The sequence below is a fragment of the Typopeltis vanoorti genome, chromosome 10 (genome assembly GCF_054136105.1).
Source record: "Typopeltis vanoorti isolate ZY-2024b chromosome 10, IOZ_Tvanoo_1.0, whole genome shotgun sequence".
NCBI classification, from domain to species: domain Eukaryota; kingdom Metazoa; phylum Arthropoda; class Arachnida; order Uropygi; family Thelyphonidae; genus Typopeltis; species Typopeltis vanoorti.
Window position 1 is genome coordinate 37,596,531 of NC_143558.1, and position 23,255 is coordinate 37,619,785.

At 34.6% G+C, this 23,255-nt stretch overlaps 1 protein-coding gene across 1 annotated transcript in view; it reads right to left on the reverse strand.

Moving 5' to 3' along the window:
* The window catches only part of LOC150102348 (poly [ADP-ribose] polymerase tankyrase-like), a 1,002,656-nt gene that overhangs the window by 277,874 nt on the left and 701,527 nt on the right, over positions 1 to 23,255 (reverse strand). Inside the window, 3 exon segments of the mRNA XM_090399561.1 lie at positions 11,892 to 12,159; positions 17,477 to 17,588; positions 20,258 to 20,375. Coding sequence (XP_090255687.1) covers positions 11,892 to 12,159; positions 17,477 to 17,588; positions 20,258 to 20,375 — 498 coding nt within the window.

Below are 23,255 nucleotides of genomic sequence, written 5' to 3' on the forward strand. Positions count from 1 at the left end.
TTCTGAGAGTTCACTGAGTTTCATATATTATCTGTCATTTAGGAGTTCTATCTATAATTGTTAGGCATCGAATTTTATGTCAACATTAAAGTTTTGATAACTTCAGACTTCTGTGAGGGATTGTTATTGAATGCAGCATCCAGAAAGCAGGCATTCAATAAACAGAAGTAATTAGTTCACATGATGATGAAGAGCAAAGGAGTAGAATAATTAAGAATAATTCATTCTTTTTCTCTTTTCACAGTAATTTGTGGATGTAGATTTATATCAGATAAAAAGGTAGATAATGTTTCATCACTGAAGTGCCAGATAGCAATAATATCATCTATAAAGTGAATGCAAAATGAAGGTTGAGAGTATATGGATGAGAACAGGATGACTTCTAAATGTTCTAAACAGAAGTTGATGGGAGGAAGGGAGGGAGGGAGAGGGAGGACGTCCCAAGGCATTTCTTCAACTTGACAGTAAAACTTTACAAAATATCCAGAATGAATAGCAAAGAAGAAGAATTTCACTATATCCTGTGGAGAGGCATGAATGCAGTTTTTTTTTTTTTTTAATGTTGCTCTCACCCACGAAAGGTTATTCTGTAAACCTATAGTACATTTTTTACTGTGGGTGGGCTAAGGATTTTTTTTCTATTTTTTTATCAATTTTTATATGACAAGGTGCTCACAGAAAAGCTTTTCAAAAACAAGAGGAATGGTTAAAAACAGAATGTAAAGAAATTGAAGAAATAGAAAAAAGGGGGTGATATGATAAAATGTTTGAAAAAGCAAAAGAAATTACAAATATTAAAACAAGCATAAGAAATCTGCCATTAGAAGATAAGCAAGGAAAACTGATTTATGATATTGAAATAGGTGAAAGATGGAAGGAATACAATGAAGAACTTTACGCAAAAAATTAAAGACCAACAAAAATTGAATTGGAAGAGCAAAATGAAATCTCAACAGAAGAAAGAGGTCCTAAACTAATAAAGAGAGAAGTAGAAACAGCAATTAAGGATTTAAAAAGTGGAAAGATGGAAACTCTGCAACTTCCTTTACAAAACAGGAGTATGGCTTAAAGATTTCACAGAGAGTATTCTTATAACAACTGAAAAGAAAAGCAATCCTGCTAAGTGCAGTGACTACAGAATTATAAGCATACTCTCACATGCCTCCAAAGTACTGCTAAGAATATTAAATCAAAGATTGTATAATAGAGTGGAGTATTTTCTGGGGGATGATCAATTTGGATTTAGAAAAGACAGAGGAACCAGAGATGCAATTGGAGTAATGAGGACCATATGCGAAAGGAATATAGAAGTAAATAAAGAAGTTTATATTTGTTTCATCGACCTTGAAGAAGCATTTGACATGGTGAAATGGGAAAATCTGATGGAAATATTATGCAAAATAGGTTTGATTGGAGAGACCAAAAGTTAATAGCTGAATTATATATGATAAAAAATTATATATGATGGCCATAATAAAGATAAAAGTAGGAAAAACTAAAAAATGTGTGATTGGCAGAGGTGTAAGACAGGGATGCTACCTGTCACCGACGCTCTTCAATATATTTGCAGAAGAAATAAGAAGCATTTTATGAAGAGGAAAGAGGAATCATTATTGCAGGAAGAACAATACAAAATATTAGATTTGCAGATGATCAAGCAATATTAGCTAATACGGAAGATGAAACTACAGCACCTAATGCAAAAATCTGAAAATATATGCAAGAAATACGGTATGAAAATTAACACAAAGAAAACAAAAGTGATGAGTCTCCAGGAAACCGGGAAGTATCAAGGTGATGATGAATGGAGAAAGTGTAGAGCAAGTGAGACAATACAAATACCTTGGTAGTATAATACAAGAAAATTGAAAATGTGACAAGGAAATAAAAGAAAGAATTAACAAAGGAAAATATGCCTTTTATAGCAAGAAAAAGTTGTTTATTAATAATAAAATGAATAAAAATCTAAAGAAAAGGCTTATTTAGAGAAAAATGTTGAAAGTTTATTTTTCACTTGGTTAGACTATAATAAATTTAGTTTAATCCTTTATCCAAGTGTGAGCAAACAAAGTTTACACCTGAAAAGTATCTTCTGGACTGGGGTAAGGTGGTACAACAACAAACTTTGTTTGCTCACGCTTAGATAAAGGATTAAACTAAATTTATTATAGTCTAACCTAGTGAAAAACTTGGTTAGACTATAAAAAAAAAAAAAAAAAAAAAAAAAAAAAAAAAAAGGTAAACTTTCAACATCTTTCTCTAAATCCAGAATAATTTAATAAAAAGGTGGCACACCGTTTGGCAACTCCTATAGGTAGAGATGACCTTGCTAATGCTTCTGCCTGGTATCTCCCCTTGGGCCTGGCTCCCACTGAAGAGACCCCAATAAAGGTCAAAACTAGTCTGAGTAGTGGCCCTTCCCTTAATGCATAACATTATACATATCCGCAAGGAGATATGTTTTGCATTATGGGAGATACTGAGAGAGGAGTGATGTTAGCTTGCTCCACCTTTGCAATGAGTCACCCAGTGTTGTACCACCTTATCCCAGCCCTGAAGATACTTTCAGGCACAAACTTTGTTTGCTCACAGTTGGATAAAGGATTAAACTAAATTTATTATAAAGCTGGTATGGTAGGAAGTCAACTGAATAAATTTATGTGGAATAAGTGAGAAATTAGTCAAAACACTAAATTAGCTATATACAAGACAGTGGTCAAACCAATTTTAACTTATGGATCTGAGAGCTGGGTCAGAAGTAAAACACTTCACCAAAGATTAGAGACTGCAGATATGAGAGTCCTGAGAAAGATTAGAGGCATGAATAGATGGAATCAATGGCAATATCATATTAAAAATGAGGATATTAGGAAAGAACTTGACACTGTTAGCATCCAGGAATGTTAGGAGAGTTAATCTCAGGTGGTATGGTCACTTAAATAGAATGGGAAAGAAAAGATTAGCAAAACAAGCGTTCTCTGCAGATTGGCAGGAAAAAGACCCAGAGGAAGACCAAGATATAGGTGTATTGATACAGTAAAATGTGCCACAGAAGACAGAAATATAAGATCTGATAATATTGCAGTCTTGACAGATAACAGATTCATTTGGAGGAAAATTGTAGATAGGAAGTTAGTAATAATGTAAATTTTTCATGTAGTACTATCATATCCTGCACACCCCTTGAAGGTGCATGTCAGGAATTTGATGATGATGAAACAAGAGAGAAATTAGCCAAAACACCAAACTAGCAGTATACAAGATAGTGTTCAAATTGGTTTTATGTTATGGAACTAAGAGTTGGATTACAAATAAAGTACTTGATGAAAGACACAGATATGAGAGTACTGAGAAAAATTTAGGGGAGTGAACATATGGCATCAATGGCAGAATCGTATTAAAAATGAAGATATCAAAAATTAACTCGGCATTGTTAACATTCAAGATGTGTAAGAAGAGCTAATCTAAGGTAGTATGGTCACTTAAATAGAATGGGTGAGGAAAGGCAAAACAGTGTTTGATGTCAAGATCACATGAAAGAGACCCAGAGAGAGAGACCAAGGTCTAGGAGGACCAATTGTTGTAAGTGCTCTACAAGCATGAATGTTAGATATTTCAAGTGCTTAACTAATTTGGAGGAAAACTGTGGACAGGAGATTAATAATAATGTAAACTTAATCATCTAGTGCAGTCATAGTAGCCTGAATACCCCTTGAAGCTATATATCAGAAAATTAATGATGGTAATGATGAAAATTAGATGAATATTTTTTTAATATAGTTAATTAATAACTAATAATACAATGTTTCATCAGTTATACCTTTGCACTGTTTTATGTATAGTATCATGTGGCTCTCACTGTTTCAAATCAATCCATTGTTCACGTTCAACCGCAATTAATTAACCACCCAACCAGCCATGACGTCTATAGAAGTCAGGGTTACCATGGATGTGAAGTGCATATTAAAATTGTAATACCATTGATATTGCATTGAAATATGTGATGGATACGAAATGTATGTGGGGTGATGTGTTTTATCCATATGGCTGGTTGGGCAGTTAATATTGATGATGGCCTGTAATATTCAGGCTGAAATATATGGAGTTTAATTAAATAAATATTTACTTATTTCCTTATATTTTCATATGAATTGGGAAACTTGTTAGTAACTCTATTATTTCTTCTTTTTTTTTCCTTATGAGCCTAATAACATGTAATATACAACCTAGCATACTTGTGACTACACTTGTGACTACTTGAGAAGATAATCACAGTCTATAGCATGTAATGCAATATATAAACCAAACTATATGTAATTTAAGAGTAAATTAATACACTTAAATTAATACAATACAAGGGGTGCTTAAGGGTCAAAGCTGTATAACTGAGAGGAGACCTCCACATAGCCTTTAAAGGAATGCAGAGAACCGACCAGGGCTTCTGACCTAATGTCCAATCCTCACCTTCTCGTGGTGCACCCTGTTGGGTATCTACTTTGATACTGAACGAACGAGGATGGGCTGGCAATTTGGGATTTAGCCGACCAAATTGTATTCTTATTGGTTAAACCAAAATAAAAAATGATGGTACAACATGACAAAATTTCATGCCAGCTGGGGCGTCGCCCGGTTAAACAAGGCCCCCAGTTGTTTTCGCCAGGGAACCAGGGTGAACAGCGAAAAGTCAGCTACTGGAACAAATCTGAAAACAAACCCCAACTCAACATCACCAGAGTTAAAGATCGGTACTATCAACGTAAGAAGCCTGAATGGCAAAGAAATGGAGCTAGCTGAGGAATTAGATAAGTACCAGATCGACATAATAGGGGTGACTGAAACAAAAAAGACCAAAACTGGTGAGATCTTTCTGAGCAATAAATTCCCGATTTATTGCTCTATTCCAATCATCGGGACGAATTCCTGATGATTGGAGTAGAGCTCTCATAGTACCCATATATAAAAAGGGAAATAAAACTGAATGTGAGAATTACAGAGGTATTTCCCTACTGAGTGTTCCTGGCAAGATCTATGCAAGTATACTTGAGAAACGGTTGAGAAGAATTGTGGAAGAAAAGCTTGGTGAAGAACAAGCTGGATTCAGGCCAAATAGAGGCTGTCAGGATCAGATCTTCACTTTACGACAAATAGTCGAGAAAGCATGGGAATATAACAAAGATCTGTATTTAAGTTTTGTCGATTTGGAAAAGGCATATGACAAGGTGCCAAGAGAGAAGCTATTCAATACGCTGCAGTTATATGGTGTCAATGGGGCATTATATCAAACAATACTTAGTCTTTATTTGAGTTGTGAGTCAGCAGTTAGAATTGAAGGAAGTACAGGAAGATGGTTTAATGTTAAATCTGGTGTGAGACAAGGATGTACATTATCCCCTCTGTTATTCATTATCTATATGGATCACATTATGAAGGAAAGTGGTATTAAACCTGATATCAAAATTGGAGATGTTAATGTCAGCTCTTTGCTTTATGCGGATGATGTTATACTTCTAAATAAATCTGCTACAAGTCTGCAAGATTCTCTGACTAAATTGAATAGCTGTTGTAATAGATATGGTATGAAGGTCAGCAATAAAAAGACAAAGACAATGAAAATAGGCAGAATCATTGAAAATGTCAACTGTGTTGTGAATGGAGAACCTGTGGAACAAGTAAAACATTTCAGCTACTTAGGCACAATTTTTACTGAAGATGGTAAACTAAATATAGAAATAGACAACAGAATCAGCAAAGCTGGTATCGTGGGAAGTCAATTGAATAAATTCATATGGAATAAGAAAGAAATTAGTCGGAACACTAAATTAGCTATACAAGACTGTGTTCAAACCAATTTTAACTTATGGATCTGAGAGCTGGGTCAGAAGTAAAACACTTGACCAAAGACTAGAGACCGCAGATATGAGAGTCCTGAGAAAGATTAGAGGCGTGAACAGATGGCATCAATGGCAATATCATATTAAAAACGAGGATATTAGGAAAGAACTTGACATTGTCAGCATCCAGGAATGCGTTAGCAGAGCTAATCTCAGATGGTATGGTCACTTAAATAGAATGGGAGAGGAAAGATTAGCAAAACAAGTGTTCTCTGCCAGGTTGGCAGGAAAACGACCCAGAGGAAGACCAAGATATAGGTGGATTGATACAGTACAAAGTGCCTTAGACGATAGAAATATAAGATCTGATAATGTTGGAGTCTTGACAAGTAACAGACTGATTTGGAGGAAAATTGTAGGTAGGAAGTTAGTAATGATATAATTTTTTCATGTAGTACTGTCATATCCTGTACACCCCTTGAGGGTACATGGCAGGAATTTGATGATGATGATGAAATTAATACAAAACACACACACACTTTTCACCTTAAACTCAAACTTATTACTACTACAATCAAATGTTTGTTGCAGTTGCTTTCTCAATAGCCCTCAATTTACAATAATGACAGTAAATTGTGAAGTCATTCATATATAGAGCAATGCCTACTCTTGGAGGAAATTGTTCAATGACTGAGTTAACTTTGGCAGCAAAGAGGGTCACGTCTGAAAAGAGTCCTGGGGAACACACTCTTCTTGCCAAAATAGCCAAGTTAAGATGCTTCACACTCAAACTTCAAAAATTCAGCCGGAGGAAAAGTTTTTAATAAAACAAGAAGAAACTATTATAATACAGCTATATCGCCTGCTTCAGTTTAGGAGTACCCCTGTTTAAATGTCATTGGCTATTTACTCATGGGTTCTTAGGGCATTATGAGTGTAGATGTACTAAAAAGTATATGTAGCTTAAGGAAATAGAAATTGCACATACCTTTTTCTGGGTGTTGTGGCTTTTCCTCTGTCTGCGATGTCGAGAACTGCAGAGTGTGTGTGTGGGGGGGGGGGTAGGCAGTTTGGTAGGAGGGTTCTTAGGGCATTATGAGTGTAGTACCCCCCCCCACACACACTCTGCAGTTCTCGACATCGCAGACAGAGGAAAAGCCACAACACCCAGAAAAAGGTATGTGCAATTTCTATTTCCTTAAGCTACATATACTTTTTAGTACATCTACACTCATAATGCCCTAAGAACCCATGAGTAAATAGCCAATGACATTTAAACAGGGGTACTCCTAAACTGAAGCAGGCGATATAGCTGTATTATAATAGTTTATAATGAGGAGTAACATGGGAGTTTTCCCAGAAATAATATACAAGAAGAAACTATTCCCTCTGCCTAAAACCTAAATAATACAGTTCTTCTAATACATCATATTTCCAGAATGTGTCATACAAGGGTGTGCTGAAAAGTTGTGATAATCACTATAAAAGACTGAGGTAGAACCATGTAACTTACACATTATTCTACATATTCCCCATGAAGTGTTATACCATTATTACAATGTTGCTGCATCATTTGCAATCCTCTGAGAAAAAGTCTTTCCCATGTTGAACAAACCAGTTCTCAACTGCAGATATAACTTCACTATCTGTGATAAATTTTGTTCCTTTCAAGTGTTTCTTTAAATTTGGGAATAGGAAATAGACAGATAGGGCTAGTTTTGGAAAATAGGGTGGGTGAAGCAAACATTGAAAGCCAAAGTTAAGTATTGTCTGTTGGGTTTCATGAGCAGGTGCATTGTCCTGCAAAAGAAACACACTTCAGCTCAGTTTCCTGTGTCATTTTTCCTTCAATTTGGGAATAGGTGTTGATGTAACAGTTTCACCTTTTTTAAGGTACTTTGTAAGGATTACACCATCCATATCCCAAAAGACAATGACAAGAATATTCCCTGCTGACTTTTTGTGTTCAGAACTTCTTTGACCATGGAGAACCTTTGTGTCTCCACTCCATTGACTGTTGTTTTGGTCTCTGGGTATAGTGATGAAGCCATGCTTCATCAACATTCACAATACAAACCATAAAATTTCCACCTGATTTCTCAAATTGACTCAAAGTCCCTTGAGATGACAGCAAACGCTCTCTTTTGGTCAGCATTGAAACATTTGCAGACCCATTCGCTGAGAGCTTCTGCATGTCCTTATGTTGGTGGATAATGACCCTAACTCATTCCCTGGATATCCCCAGTCTTTGCAATGTTTTTATCAGGTATTTGTCTATCATCAAGGATCATGGCATGCATTGCATAGATGTTCTCAGGTGTGATTGCTTTGGAAGGTCTTCCTGATCTGAAGGCATCTGTTGTCTCAAGATGCCCAGTTTTAAACTTGGCCACCCATCAGGCAACTGTTGGATATGCTGGAGTACAGTCCCCTAGTCTCAAACAAAGATTGATGAATTACAGTTGCAGACTTTTCTTGCAGCACAAAAAACTTGATGATGGCCCACAGCTCTCTGTCTTCAAATTTCTTCAAAAACTCTGACATGTCTTCTCATATATCCTAAAAGAAAAAGAGCAACTATTACAATATGATGAAACATAAGGGTTAAAGCCCCACAGAAGTCTGGCATTTAATTTTATTGTATGACATTTTATCCAATGTCATACAATAACATCTAGTCCAATAGGTTGGTAACTGGCTACTTGTGTCAGATCTGTCCCTTGTTTTGGGATGGCAATGATAGTAGATTTATGCCATGAATCCATACATTCCTCCTCCTCAGTAAATATTCTGTTATAAGAGATGGAAATCCACTGAAGCTGAGGGAAGATGTTTAATCACCTCATAGTGGACGTCATCATGAGAGAGCAAAAGTAAACTCTTGATGAATGATGACTGTAGACATTTATAGAAAGGATGAGTGCCAATGCTTCTCTTGTTCTTCCAATATCAAAAATTGAGAAGGATAGGAAGCTATACAGGGTGTTCGGGATAAATTTGACATATTTATAATTAATTATATTTTTCCGTAAGTTACATGTATTAACACACACTTCTCTTCATTTAAAAGTTTGGACCCTTCTTCATTCATATACAAGATGTCAGAAAGGATGGATAGCTGGAACCCACCTGAATCATGGAAGAGAATAACTTGTATCATGATGATTCGTGCCCGCCATCAAAATAAGGATATTATGACTGCTGCCCAATGCTCCCTGAATACAGTAAAAACAATCAGGCATGAACTAGAGACTTGCAATGGTGACTATGAGGATGTAGCAAGAAGAAAGATCCCTAGCAGACGATCTGATTGCGTTCGTACAGCAGAATTCCTCGCAAATCTGCAGGAACAGGTGTTGAAGAACCCTGGCATTGGAATTCGGGCTTTGTTCGTGGAGTTGCTAACTGTAGTCAAGCCCTGGATAACAAGGGTAGCCAATGGTAGGCCGTATGTATGGCAGCAGGATTCGGCCCCTTGCCACACCTCTGGGAAAAGTCAAAAATGGTTGTCTGAAAATTTCTACGACTTCACCAGTCCAAACTCCCCAGACCTTAACCCCATGGATTATTTTGTATGGGGCGCAGTTGAAAAAGACACCAATCGCACTTCCAGTAATACAAAAGCCCAGTTAATGGATAAAATTAAAACAGTTTTTGCGGCCCTTCCCAGGGAGACTGTAGCATCAGCTTGTTCGAGGTTCCGAAGCAGAATTGAAGCTGTGATCGATGCTAATGGTGGTTATTTTGAGTAAATCTTGTTGATAGTATTGTAATTAACTCTGCCTGTAATGTTTTTTTGTCAATTCATTAAATTTAATAGATACAAAGAAGATTTTCTTTTTCCTTACGAAACTGTCAAATTTATCCCGAACACCCTGTATGTGAGATTTTTTAGTTTAACAAATATGCATGTGCTATGTACTAGGTAGATCAATGGTGTGTTCCACATCTACCCTACCCTCTGGCTGATATTTCTGCAGAATTGATAGATGATGTAAACTCAATTCATGACTATTTTTAAACTCTGACATCTAAGATAACAGGCCTTGGCACAAGTACGTTAAAAAGGCCAGATTTGATGTGATAGGGTATCACTGAAATATAACTGTGCTCCTAGCTTGATTTTTTTTTTTTTTTTTTTGCCTACTTAAGAGCTCAGGATTTCAATATAGCTTTGGATAATACAGAAATCAAGATGTTTTTCAATTGCAATTATTGCTACAAGGACAATGAAATCTGTAACATGCATCACCACCTTCAAAGATAGCTGCTTTAGCATTACATTTTGCAGAATGTGGAAAAGTATCCAATCAGCATGATTAATTTTCCATATGGGCACTTATGTAGGAGATTATGGGTACTGTGAGGACACAATTGTGAAAACACACTGTGATGATACAGAACAGACCTTAAATCTGATCTGCAACAGAACATTAACGGGTAGGCATAAGAAAGAAGGCATTGATTCCATTATTAAAGAGAGAGAGAGAGATTGTCATTTAAGGAGCCCAAGGACTTATCGTGGGAAGGCACTCCATTCTGACTAACAGAACCCACCACATACTACTTAATTTTCCATTAACACACAACAGCACTATCCATGTACTCTGCCACCACCACAACTATTATTTTTTGATAGGCTGAAATGCCTATATGTGGGATAAAAACAGAATTTTCAAGAGAAAAACTTAAACTAGTTATTCATCCCAGGTGAACATGATATTGAAAAAACACAAGTTTTTAGCACAACTAGAGATATATCATTTGGATTAGGTAGACACTGATATCAAAGGCTATTGTCTTATGTCTATCTTATAGCTCAGAAGAGATATGCTGTGGATAAGGAGGTATACCATGGAATGGCGAGAGGAAATTTGCCTTTATCATCTAAACAAGGGTTAGACCAAGAGGTTGATGGTAAGAGGCTTTCCCTTATCTAAAGGAAATGTTACCACTGTTCCATCAGTATGAGTGTGAGATGGAAACAAAGTAGGCCAGAAGGTTGCCAAAACAGCTATGGTGAAGGATTAGAAAACAGGCTTAATGGGTTTGGTCAATTGCAGTTATTGCTACAAAGACAATGCGATCTGTAACATACATCACTGCTTCAATGATATGATATGATATTCTTTTTGTGGCAGTTTGTTATGAAATTACATCAGTAAGGTAGTTCAAAAACATTTTGCACAAAAATTCTAAAAATTAGTATTATGTGAGTGTTGACCAACTTGCAAAAACGAGCCAGTCCAATGGAGAAAAGACCATATGTGGTCAAGAGAGTATTTTTAACAACTCTGAATACTAGTTGAATATTCAGAGTTATGTTAAAATAAAAAAGGAGGCTATGGAAGTGTTGGTAAAAGATAAATACCATTCACAAATTAAGGAACATAGTTATATAGTGACATTCATTTTGTTGTACTTTACATTCCTTCTTACTGAGTGTTGCCAGTACTCATAAGAAAAACTACATAAGATGACTGTGATTTGTGTAGCCTAGCAAGAACAACTTCATGTACTGTGAAAAATTAAACCTCTTGGAGTTTAATTTCAGGTTTGTTCTAATATAATTTGTTTATAATCTCTCCATACCATGATGTCTGTCACTGCAAAAAAAATTGTCTTCTTGGCAGTCTGTATGGGAAGAGATGGCCATAATGCAAGGACTGAGCTGACCTAGCTGCATAATCTCCAAACTTGTTTCTCTGACTTACAATGTCTTAAGATCAAACAGGCATCTATTGGAGCATTTAGAATAAATATTGAATGTGGATTGTAAACAAGAGATAATACCTATAAATAATAGAGAGAGAGAGAGAGAGAGAGAGAGACTATATAAATTATATCCTTCTAGTTGTGTTTGTTATACTTTTGTGCTGTAATTCAAGTTGTGTGACATTGGGGCTCAACAATATAATTATTATGGTATAGAAACAAGTAGCAGAAACTCCAACAGATGATTCTGATCTGTGTGTATGTGTGAAGGAGGGGTGAAGAGTACATATAATTTTCGTAACACAGCATGCATCAACTGCTATGATAAGAAAGGTAATACGTTACCAGATGAGCTGCATGCATCAATGGCGTCCTCTGCTGATCATCAGGAAAATTAACGTCAGCTTTGTTCTCCAGCAGAAGTTTCACAATTGAATAGTTCTGCTTGTATACGGCAACCAGCAAAGGTGATAATTTTGGTGCTGAATTATCTTCAATATGAAGGGCCTCAACAGAATTATATCTAATACCAGGAAATGAAGTTTCAGTTAAAGGATATCGGGTGAGAATATTTGGATTTGCACCAGCTTTAAGTAAGCTTATGCACCAGTCTCTGAAATAAGATATGAATTTGTAAATTAAAAAAAAAAAAAAAATGTAAAAGAGAATATTTTATAATTGATTAAAACAAGCATGATTGAGTATAACTAATTTACAAATAATCAACATACTTAATATGACCAGGAGAAAGTAAAGACAATTTTCATTCTGCACTTCACTTTCATATATTCAAATATTAAATTTAATACAATAATGCAGATTTGTGTATTCATACACACATCTTACAAAAAAAAACAGCCAGCATAACTCTCATATCACTAATTATTCAGTTTACATTACAATGACTATTCAAAGAACAGCATTTTTCTTTAGAAATCCATTTTAAAAATTTCCCAAATGCAAAAAGCTCTGAGGGAAAACTATATCCTTTTTAACATATAAGCAATGCCAGAATGAAGTCTTTTAAGGCTTTCTATTTGTATCATTATACCAAAAAGAATTTGGTGATGAATTCTGAATGCCAATATGCATATATAAATATAAATCTGAATTTTTATATTGCAAATATAAAAATTCAGGTGAAAACTCGGGATTCTCCCCGAGTTTTCACCTGAAAACATTTTTCACGTGAAAAAAATCCCTACTTCTGTATGAGACAAGCTAACTCGTCTTTCGTTGAAAAAGACCAGATAAAGGTTCCTTACATCACTGATGGGAATCTAACCCAGGTCTTAACGACCAAAGGGCTTCGTCTATAATGGATAAGCTATGGAGGCTCTCAATTTGACAGCTGGACAGAATGCATAATGCATCAGTGTTCATCTCAAAGCTATCCTACAATTAACTGCATTGGTCCATGCAGTTAATTGTAGAATAACTTTGAACATTTTAATTTATCAATTAATATAATTTTAAATATGGGCATACAACACCACTGATAATAATGATTATCAGGGACATCTTATTAATGATTAATAATAACTTCCCAAGTGATTAATTTTTCTGATTTCTGTGCATGTTATATGGCTGTATTTAAAACTCGTATCAAAATTCAAATTATCTGTGTCCCACTCGAGTATTTGGCAATGATAATCTAATCTAATCTCACCACAAAGCATAAACCCTTTGTGCTTCTCACATAAATGACACGTGTAAAAAGCACAAAGGATTTTATGCTTCATAATGAGACTAGATTTTAATTCGCAACTACTAGAGTGAGACACGGATAATTTGAATTCTGATATAATTTTTAGACACATCCATATAATATGCACAAAATTCAGAAAAAGCAATCACTTGGAAATTTTTTTTTCCTGGATTGTACCAAAGAAAGGCTGAAATACCTCCTTTGACAATAATCATACAATCGGCAAAAGCTCTGGCAGAAAATGGGACATTCAGTAGATCGTCAACACTGATCCCCATTGTAAATATGGGCTAAAAAGTTATAAATTATTTGTAGAAAATTACTTGTCTATATCGGTGTCCTAAACATGCCAGTTCACACTTCACGCATGCAAAACAAGTGGAACTCAGAAAACAAAAACAGCACCTCATGACAAATGACAATGTTCAATTAGTTTGGTTGACACAATAACCAATCACAGCCACTGATTTCTGGGTGGTATTGTATCAGTCCTCCCTTGCCTTCTAGGTGATTTAAGACCACTGAAAGGCTGAGAATTTGACCCGATGTGCCATTTGTATGTCTGTTCAAAGGTGTCCGAAATTGTGACCGCACACCTGGGCTATGAAGGCGACTAAAATGTAATGTTTACAAATCGAAAAAGTGTTCTCTTCATGAAGAATTAGTACACCATGTTTAATTTAAGGAATCATGGAAAGCCAAGAAACAAATAGGGAATCTTTAACAGGATTAAATGCAAAAATATAATATTGGTGATATTGTTATTCCATGGGTGTGCACTGCACACCCTGAATATACACCCCTGACTATTATATATTAAAAACTTGTGCTGTTAGAATTAATACCTATGCTATATTATCCTTTCTTTACTACTTGGCTGGAATCTATCCTATATCATATCATGGAATATATTCATCTCATTCAAAAAGATTTAAAAAATGTCAGATATCAAACTATTATCAAATTCTCTAACTTCTGTTGTCTCAAAAAAATTATACAGATAGATAGATAACAAAACCATCTTTATCGCTATTTTTAGGCCCACCAGCTAATAAGAATCTATATTACAACACAGAAAGTCTAAAATATTTAATAAATTATAATCAGACAATTGAATATATGACCTCTTCTCACTGAACTCAAATCATATACATAATTTTGTATAAAACATTCCTGAGGACATATCATTCTGGTGGTTCTTTTAAACTGCAGTGCATTTGAAGCATCATAGTTTAATTCTTTGACCACAGAAGATCTTAATCTCTGTGATATTCTTTAGTAAAGTAAAGATGGTTTCTTAATTTGATTAAGGTTTTATGATGTAAGAACAATTATGGTTATATTGCATCAGCAAATAAGATAGATGTAAAAAAGATATGCAGAAACAAGTGTAAGAAAAGTTGTATAAAAGCCATATGGAAGGATTTACTTTCTCTGTTTAAAAGGGAGAGGTTGCCTGTTGTCGAGCATACACTCCACAACATAACTGTGATAGTAGTTCGGGTACTATATCATAATGTGTTGTTTCAATTTAAATACTCATTTATTTAATGAGTATTTAGTATGAGAGAGGACATGAAAGGATGGTTGGACACTATATCATAATGTGTTGTTTCAATTTAAATACTCATTTAAGAGTAAAGGTATACTAACAGCAATATAACATCATCAATGTCATCCTGGAAATATCTGCAGAAGGAGGTAAGAAGATGGTAATGCTTGTTAAACTAATGATTTAAGTAGCAATAAATATAGTATGAGAGAGGACATGAAAGGATGGTTGGGCACTATATCATAATGTGTTGTTTCAATTTAAATACTCATTTAAGAGTAAAGGTATACTAACAGCAATATAACATCATCAATGTCATCCTGGAAATATCTGCAGAAGGAAGTAAGATAAGGTAAGTCAGAATATATCAAAAAAAGAAGTAATGATATGGTAAATTGATCATGAAATTTGCACTCACTGCTGGAGTCACTGCTGTAAGCTTCCTGGAAGCAAAAATTAAAGATGTGAAAAATATAACAGAGAAAAAGAAAATAAAAGTAAAGAAGATGGTAATGCTTGTTAAACTAATGATTTAAGTAGCAATAAATATAGTATGAGAGAGGACATGAAAGGATGGTTGGAAGAAGTGAGAAAGAAAATTGAGAGTAAAAATTGTTAGGTTATTACCAAGATAAAAAAAAATGAAGTTAAGAAAGAAGGATATGATAGCAAATGATTTCATACATAGGCTGTATAAAACAAATGAATGTGAGTTTTTAGATATGTGGATTGAGACTCAATACAGAGAGTTGGCAAAACTAGGTGATTATAGAAGCAATGGTGAGAATGTGTGCCAAGTTCATCTATAGTATGCAAATATGGCAGTGATATGAATATCACTGTGCATGGTTATCTGGTTAAAATTTACACTTTGCAGACTTTTTTAGGGCATCTGTGGACAGAAAAGGAAAAAAATTGCCCAACTGAGCCAAGACAACTGTAGACACAAGAATATGAAAAAGCCAGAAAGTAACGTATGTCTAAACACCAGTGATTCCCAAACTTGACTCTGGAAATTCTCTTCATGGTAGCCAGAAGACTTATGTAGGAACAAAAACTGTATGCAAATTTTATTAACAAAATATCTCGTTATAAATAAATATTTATAAAAACAACAAAAAATTGAAAATTATTTTACTTAAGTATAAAGAGCTAATAAGCTTCATTTCGGCAATGAAAACATTACTTAAATTAAGGGGATATTAAATCCCACATAGTTTTAAAACCGAATAAGAAACTCAAAGATTGGAATCAGAGAGTTTCTTGCCGAATATAGTAAACTATAAAGTATCGGCGACACTAGCGTTAGCCAATGCAAGTGATCCTAGTACGTGGTACAATACCGGACGACTCGTTGCAAAGGTGGGGGAAGTTCAGATCGCTATTCTTAGGTATTTTCCATAATGTAAAAACACATTTCCTAATAACAGCATACATTTCCTAGGAAATGTGTTTTTACATTATGGAAAATACCTAAGAATAGCGATCTGAACTTCCCCCACCTTTGCAACGAGTCATCCGGTATTGCACTACTACGTACTAGGATCACTTGCATTGGCTAACGCTAGTGTCGCCGATACTTTATAGTTTACTATATTCGGCAAGAAACTCTCTGATTCCAATCTTTGAGTTTCTTATTCGGTTTTAAAACTATGTGGGATTTAATATCCCCTTAATTTAAGTAATGAAAATTATTTAGTTACTCCAACTTTGTATGGGCAGAAAGGTTGATTATCACACAATTAGGAGCCTTCTGAGTAACAATTCACAACGTGACAATCATGCCCACACGTATCACATGCACAATGCACTTTTTCCCCCTTTTCTTTTTTTTTAACTGATTATGAGTGGAATACTTGTACCTTTTCACTGGAGAATGAACTCTTACCACTGTGATCTTGACATTATTTGTGAACATGATCCTGTTTGTTTGAATGATGTAGCTCTTGCAATTGACCTATACCCTACCTTCACCACATGTTTTCTGCTATAACTCCTATAAAACAGATAAAGTACTAAATGAACCCCCCCTCTTCCCCACCACACAAACTGAAGCAAAACTACGATTATCCTGAGTATATAAGGGAGACCATAAAATAACGAGAGTGCTTAATAAATATAAGCTACACACCACATAACAAATTAGAAAAGCATAATCTGCCAATAATGCTTTCTACAAAAAGGGCCTCTCACAAGCTTACAAGAGAAAACTAAATTGCTACACAGAAGTTTTTTCCAAGTTGGATAGACTATTTTTGGAGTCAGCAACAATGAAACATGGCCAAAACTTAATAAGTATGCCTGTATTAATCTCCCAAAAATCTGGAATTAGTCATTTTAAGAACAATTTTTAACCAACAGTAGTATGCCATATTAAGTCATTTTTAGTTATTTTCTTAGGTATGTTACAATATAAAATTGTTCCCACTATTAACTGATTGTCTACTGGGATAGTTATTTGCACTCTATCAGAAAAACCAAACAGCAAAATATTAGAAACTAATAGATTCATTTATTTATTTATTCACTCATTTATTTGCCAATACTGCAAAAAGGAGATGACAGAGTACTTCTGGAAAAAATGAGGTAATTTCTTTTTATATGAGCAAATATAAATAAAAGTACTTAGTATCAAGCAATTATTAAAATAAAGACTGATAACTAACTTACAATATATCACTTGGCATATCCTGATTATCCAACTTCCAAAACAGAGCAGATAATGGAGTTCTAAGAGATTTATCTGGATCAGCTTGGGTGACAGCAACCATATCCATTTTACCTACAAATAGTTAAATAAACGAGAAAATCAGAAAAACATTTCACTCATGGAGAGTAAATCTGCTAATCAAGTGATGGAAATTATTAATTTTAAAATCCCCCCCCCCCTCCAAGTTACCAGAGATGTGTTTACACTCTACAATAAATCGCACAGCCCTAAATGAGAAAAGCTATTTAATTTTATTAATTTATGTGACTCCTACCCATAGTTCACATCCTTCTATGATGTGAACTATGAGTAGGAACCAAATGTGATACTTTTCAAATCATCATAGTTCACATCCTTCTATGATGTGAACTATGAGTAGGAACCAAATGTGATACTTTTCAAATCATCAGGTCTCCGATAACTGGATCAACAGTGTCACACCAAGTGTTGAAATTCATCTACTACATGAAGACAATCACAAACCATGCAAATATCAGTATTAGAACATGCAGCCTAATGATTCAAGAGCCATATGCACACTCCTTGATATAATTTTAAACTCCACAAAAGGAAGGTATGGATTTCCTTTGTAATGAGTGTTCAAGGTATGCTTGGTTGATGGGGAACATTAAGTTAAAGAGAACTTCAGGAAAAGTAAAGATTTGAGAAGGAAATTTTATAGGAGAATTAGTTTGGAAGAAGATGCTAAAAGAGAAGGAAAGAAAGGGAAGTGAAGTAAGTGCTTTCCAATTAGAAAACAGACCTTGGTTTTTTCACAATGTGCATATCTTCAGAGAAAGTTATGCAGACCTCATGTGGGGAGTGAGGCAGGGAGGACAATATCCTGGAGATATAGACCCATCTGCCAAGCAAAAAAGGTCTGTTCCTGCTCCAAAAAATCCAATACTGCTATAAATAATAAAAACATGTGTCCTAAAGTTTCATTTGGTATAGTGTTAAACTTACCCCCTTTTCCTCAAAAGAAGAAATCATTTGTATTCCACAGCATGATGAGAAAGGAATTTCTGAACATATTGCAAAAATTTAAAACCTTTCAACATTTATTGTGGCCTTTCATTATGTAAGAAAAATCTCTTTCTCTCAGCCCCTAAGGATAAGCTTAGGTTGTCCTTATGGGCTGAGAGAAAAATTTGGTAAACACCTGGTTCCAGGTATTTACCAAATTCCTTGCTCCTGTGATCTGTTCTTGTTATAGACCAATCTGGAAGGTACACTTTTATCTGTTGCAAAGAAAATAAGCCTTATGAGAAGTAGTACAAACTCAGGGACATCATAATTTACTAAGTAACTTAGCCAGTGAATTCAGCAAAATTGCATCTTGACTATAAAAACACTGTTTTTTTTTTTTTTTTTCCTTTTACATATTTTTCTTGAATATAGGGGTAGCAAAATACTGCTTGCCTAGAGTTGGCTTATACATTAACAATGTCCAGAAGAGGTCTGAATAATTGGTGTGCTAAGACTTAAGTGCTGTGAGGACATCATGTTGGAGGTTTAATGGATTGTATACAGCACTCAGAAAGGATTAAAACAGAATTTAATACTTCCTATATTTCGTCTCAGTCACTGAGACATCTTCAGGGATTACACAAAAAACCTAATGTAACATATACACAAATACCATACAATACTAAGCCAACCACATGGGTGACTCTAAAGTCCTATCTAGGTGGAGCACCCTCTATGGGAAGTTGTAGGTGGCCTGGAATGTAAGGTGGGATCTCTGATAAGTGTTTCCCAAATCATCGAATCTATTTTATAAGGGGATAAAAAAAATACATAAGCAATGTACAAGAAATTTAGTACAAGAAACAAAAACAAAGATTATCATTCATCTGAACATTTTACTGAAGATGTGAGTTTTAGTCTTGTTTCAAAATTCAGGAAGAAAAGTAAGTAATTTTCAAGTAATTCATTTAATACCCTCCACTCTCCAAAAATGCCATATCTAGATGATTTAAACATGAATACATATAATCATGTGAAGAATGGCACTTCTTCAAAGAATACATTGTGAAGAAGTTTTTACCTTTATACTTTGATACAATAATGATATAATCTAAAAAAATATCTCTGAATATTTATAAATATCTTTCATAATACCTCTGAAGCTTAGCTAGTTACGAGAATGACCTTTGGTTGGAAAATAAAACAATATATTCAAATACGACCTTATGCTGGGAACTCTTATATAAATGGCTTTTCTGTTGAACATAAGTTACTGAGTTTCATAGTAGCAAAAGATTTTTCTGATGGAAACTCAGGTTTTCATTCTATAAATCATGAAAACTAATTTTAGAGTAAAGGAAATTTACAGATACAGCAGACTAAAAGATGGGATTAATCATTTTGTCATAATATTAACTGGGTTTATACTAAGAGAATTTACCATAATGCTCTTGAACTTGATTTTAGGGGAGAGAGAGAGATTAATTGAGAAAAAAAAAATCTTTTAAGCTAATTTATGAATGCCATTTTTAATGGTTCTTTATAGATTTATCAGTAGAGGAAGAAAGAAACAACATGACAAACAAATCAGAATTTAGGTAAACCATCATTCAGAAAGAGTAATTAAAAAACTGAGGTGGAAAAAACTGTGGGGAAGAAATTTAATAAGAATTATTTTTCAATGCCAAAAGGTTGTAACAAGCTGCCAACACCCACCAATGTAGAAGGAACATGTATAATTATAGAATTAAACTTACATAACTAATGCTTACCAGAAAAAAATGAACAAAGAGTATAATTCCAGTTAATAGCAGCATATGTCAGAACAGAACATCCATGTTCATCTTTTGCCATAATTGGAACTCCCTTGTCTATAAGTGCTTGCGATACCTGCAAATAAAAACAGATATTAAATCAGGGAAAGAACAAATATCAATATTATTATAGTCTTCATGGAAATGCACAAGATATGTACAACCTTAATCCTACTGGTCCCTATGCATGCTGTAAATAATATCTAATAAATATTTAGAAATTTATTTAAACATCTTTCCATAATCTATGAAGAAAATTTATTATTATATTCAGTATCATTTGGAATACGAACAGGGAAAAACGTATATGAAGGTTGTTATGATTATTATATTCTTAAAATATTTGGTTGGAATGATATTTTATTCAAATCATAATTTGTGTGTGTGTGTGTGTGTATGTGTAAAATTAAGAAGTAGTACTTTTGGGTTTTGTCACTGGAAGAAAGATAGTGAGGCTGTTAATCTAACCACATACATTAAAATCTAATAATAGTTGGATGGAGAACAAAATTTAGTTCACAGATTTCAAGTAAAATTACAATAGCATGATAAACAGCCAAGAGGCTATTTTTTTTTGGTGGCGTAAATTAAGTTAATTGCGTTTTACATTATGAGAAAATATTAAGGATAGTGATGGGACTTGCTCCACCTTTGCTCCAAGTTGCCTAGTGTTGTACTACTCAGGTGTTGACTTAGGCTTGGACTCGCTGATAGTTCTTCGGCATGAAACTTTAGATTTTGATCTCCGAGTTTCGTATTCGGCTTTAAAATAATGAGGGATTTATTATACCCTTAACTTAATTAGAATAGTATACTAGCATACTTACACTTGCAAAAATAAATTATACTTGCCAAGAAATTATATTGTTGTTTAACCCTTTATGAAAGTGACTACAAACAAAGTTTGCACATGAAGTATCTTTACGACTAGGATATAGAAGTTGCTGACTTCACATCAAATGCCTCAAGTATTTCATAATGCAAAACACATTTCCTTTCAGACTGTATACTGCTATGTATTATGGGAAGGGCCAGTACTCAAGGATTTTGACTTTTATTGAGATGTAAAAGTAAAGGGGATATTCATCATAGGGCTGGAGTTTGATAATATTAGGAGAAAGAAGAGATGGATAGATGGAGAGATAGGGGGAAAAAAGCCTCAACTATTTTATATCATCATGTAGCAAAGGTTACTGTTTTCCACCAGTTCTGTGCAGCTGATCAACCAAAAGACCAACTGAAACTAGAATCTAGAAATGACTGGTAGTTGTGGTTAGCCTTATCCAAGAACTGTCTTGAGTTGGCCTACTCTGCTTGGGATTGCTCTCTAGTCATCCTGTCAGTTGAATATGAAACCACAGAAAACTAAGAGGATGGATCTATGTGAAAAAAAGTCTCATAATAAAAACAGACAACTTTATCTCCCCCATAATAAAATTAGTTTAATCCTTTATCTCCCCCAGGTGAACATTACATAATGTAGGTGGTCTACAACACTTAGCCAAAAATTTGGTATCGCATAAGAATGCTTCTTTTTAAATATAAAAATCACCAGACTGAATCTAAATAAGATACAAAATTTGTAGAATGTTACTGATATGATGGATGAAGCATAAGCGCTTTCGTATTCTCCTTTAACTGAGAAGCAAAATCTATGGATGGGGTATTATTGAGCTTTAAGCTCACAATATGAGGGCAGTGAGACTAGTTGTGTACAGCTGAATGTAGAATTGACTTAGGTTTTTATATTTTATATATGCAGTATATTTGCAGTATTCAGCTTCATTGTAGTCAGTAGCTTGTGTGATCAGCGGGTTAGGATGATTGCATGTCTTGGTAAAGAACATTTCTGCTAAATCATGGAGAAGGGTAGAGATGCAAGGAATGTTGACTTCTCTATGGATCTGGGAGTTTCTAATAAACCATGGAGCATCTAGAATCATCATTAGACATTTGTTCTGGATTCTCTGTAATTTTAGAATATTTGCTTCAGAGGTATGGCTCCATGCAGGGAAAGCGTAGGTAATGACCAGACATATTATCATCTTGTAAATGAGCAAGATGATAGTACTTAGTTTGTATGTCTAGTTTATTTCTACGGTTGATCATGGGTAGAGCTGGGCAATTACTTTGGATGTTTTCAAGCCTATCAGTTTGATGTGGTTGCTGAATTGGAGTTTTTTTTATCTAGTTGCACTCCAAAATATTTAATTTCTGTCTGCCATGGGATCTGGACTCCATGTGACCTTCTTTCTTGAAAATAGTATCACTGAGTGGTTTTGGGGGTTTACCAGAATCCTCCAGTTTGCCAACCACTTCTCCATGGTATAGATACTGATTTGGTATCTTCTGATTGCCCAGTGTGGACTAAGAGATCTAGCTAGTATTGCAGTGTCATCTGCATATAGGACAGTAATGGTTCTACAACTATATAAATTGAGAATAGTAGAAGGGCGAGAAGAGATCCTTGTAGAACACCTGCCAAGATTTTTTGTCTGGTTAATATTATTATTATTATTATAATAATATTATTATTCCATCTATTTTGATTTGCATAAATCTGTCTGTAAGGTATGCATAGATTGTTTTAACCAATCTTTATTGGGATGTTAAATTTAATTAGTTTGAAAAGAAGGCCCTGATGCCACACCTTATTGAAAGCATTCGCGGCATCAATGATAACTGCTGCTGTGTTGATATACACAGACTGGTGGATATTACTATGCAACAGATATCCACCAGTCTGTGTATATCTGTTGCACAGTAATATGACCTTTTCTAAATCCAAATTGGTCGTTAGGTATTATTCCAAGTTTATCTGTTACAGCTTGAAGCCTTGTGAGGATAACTTTTTCAGTGACCTTTCCAAGGCTGGATAGAAGACTGATGGGTCTGTAACTTTTGGGGAGTTGGGGGTTCTTTCTTGGCTTCTTCAAAGGTATGACATCGGCTATCT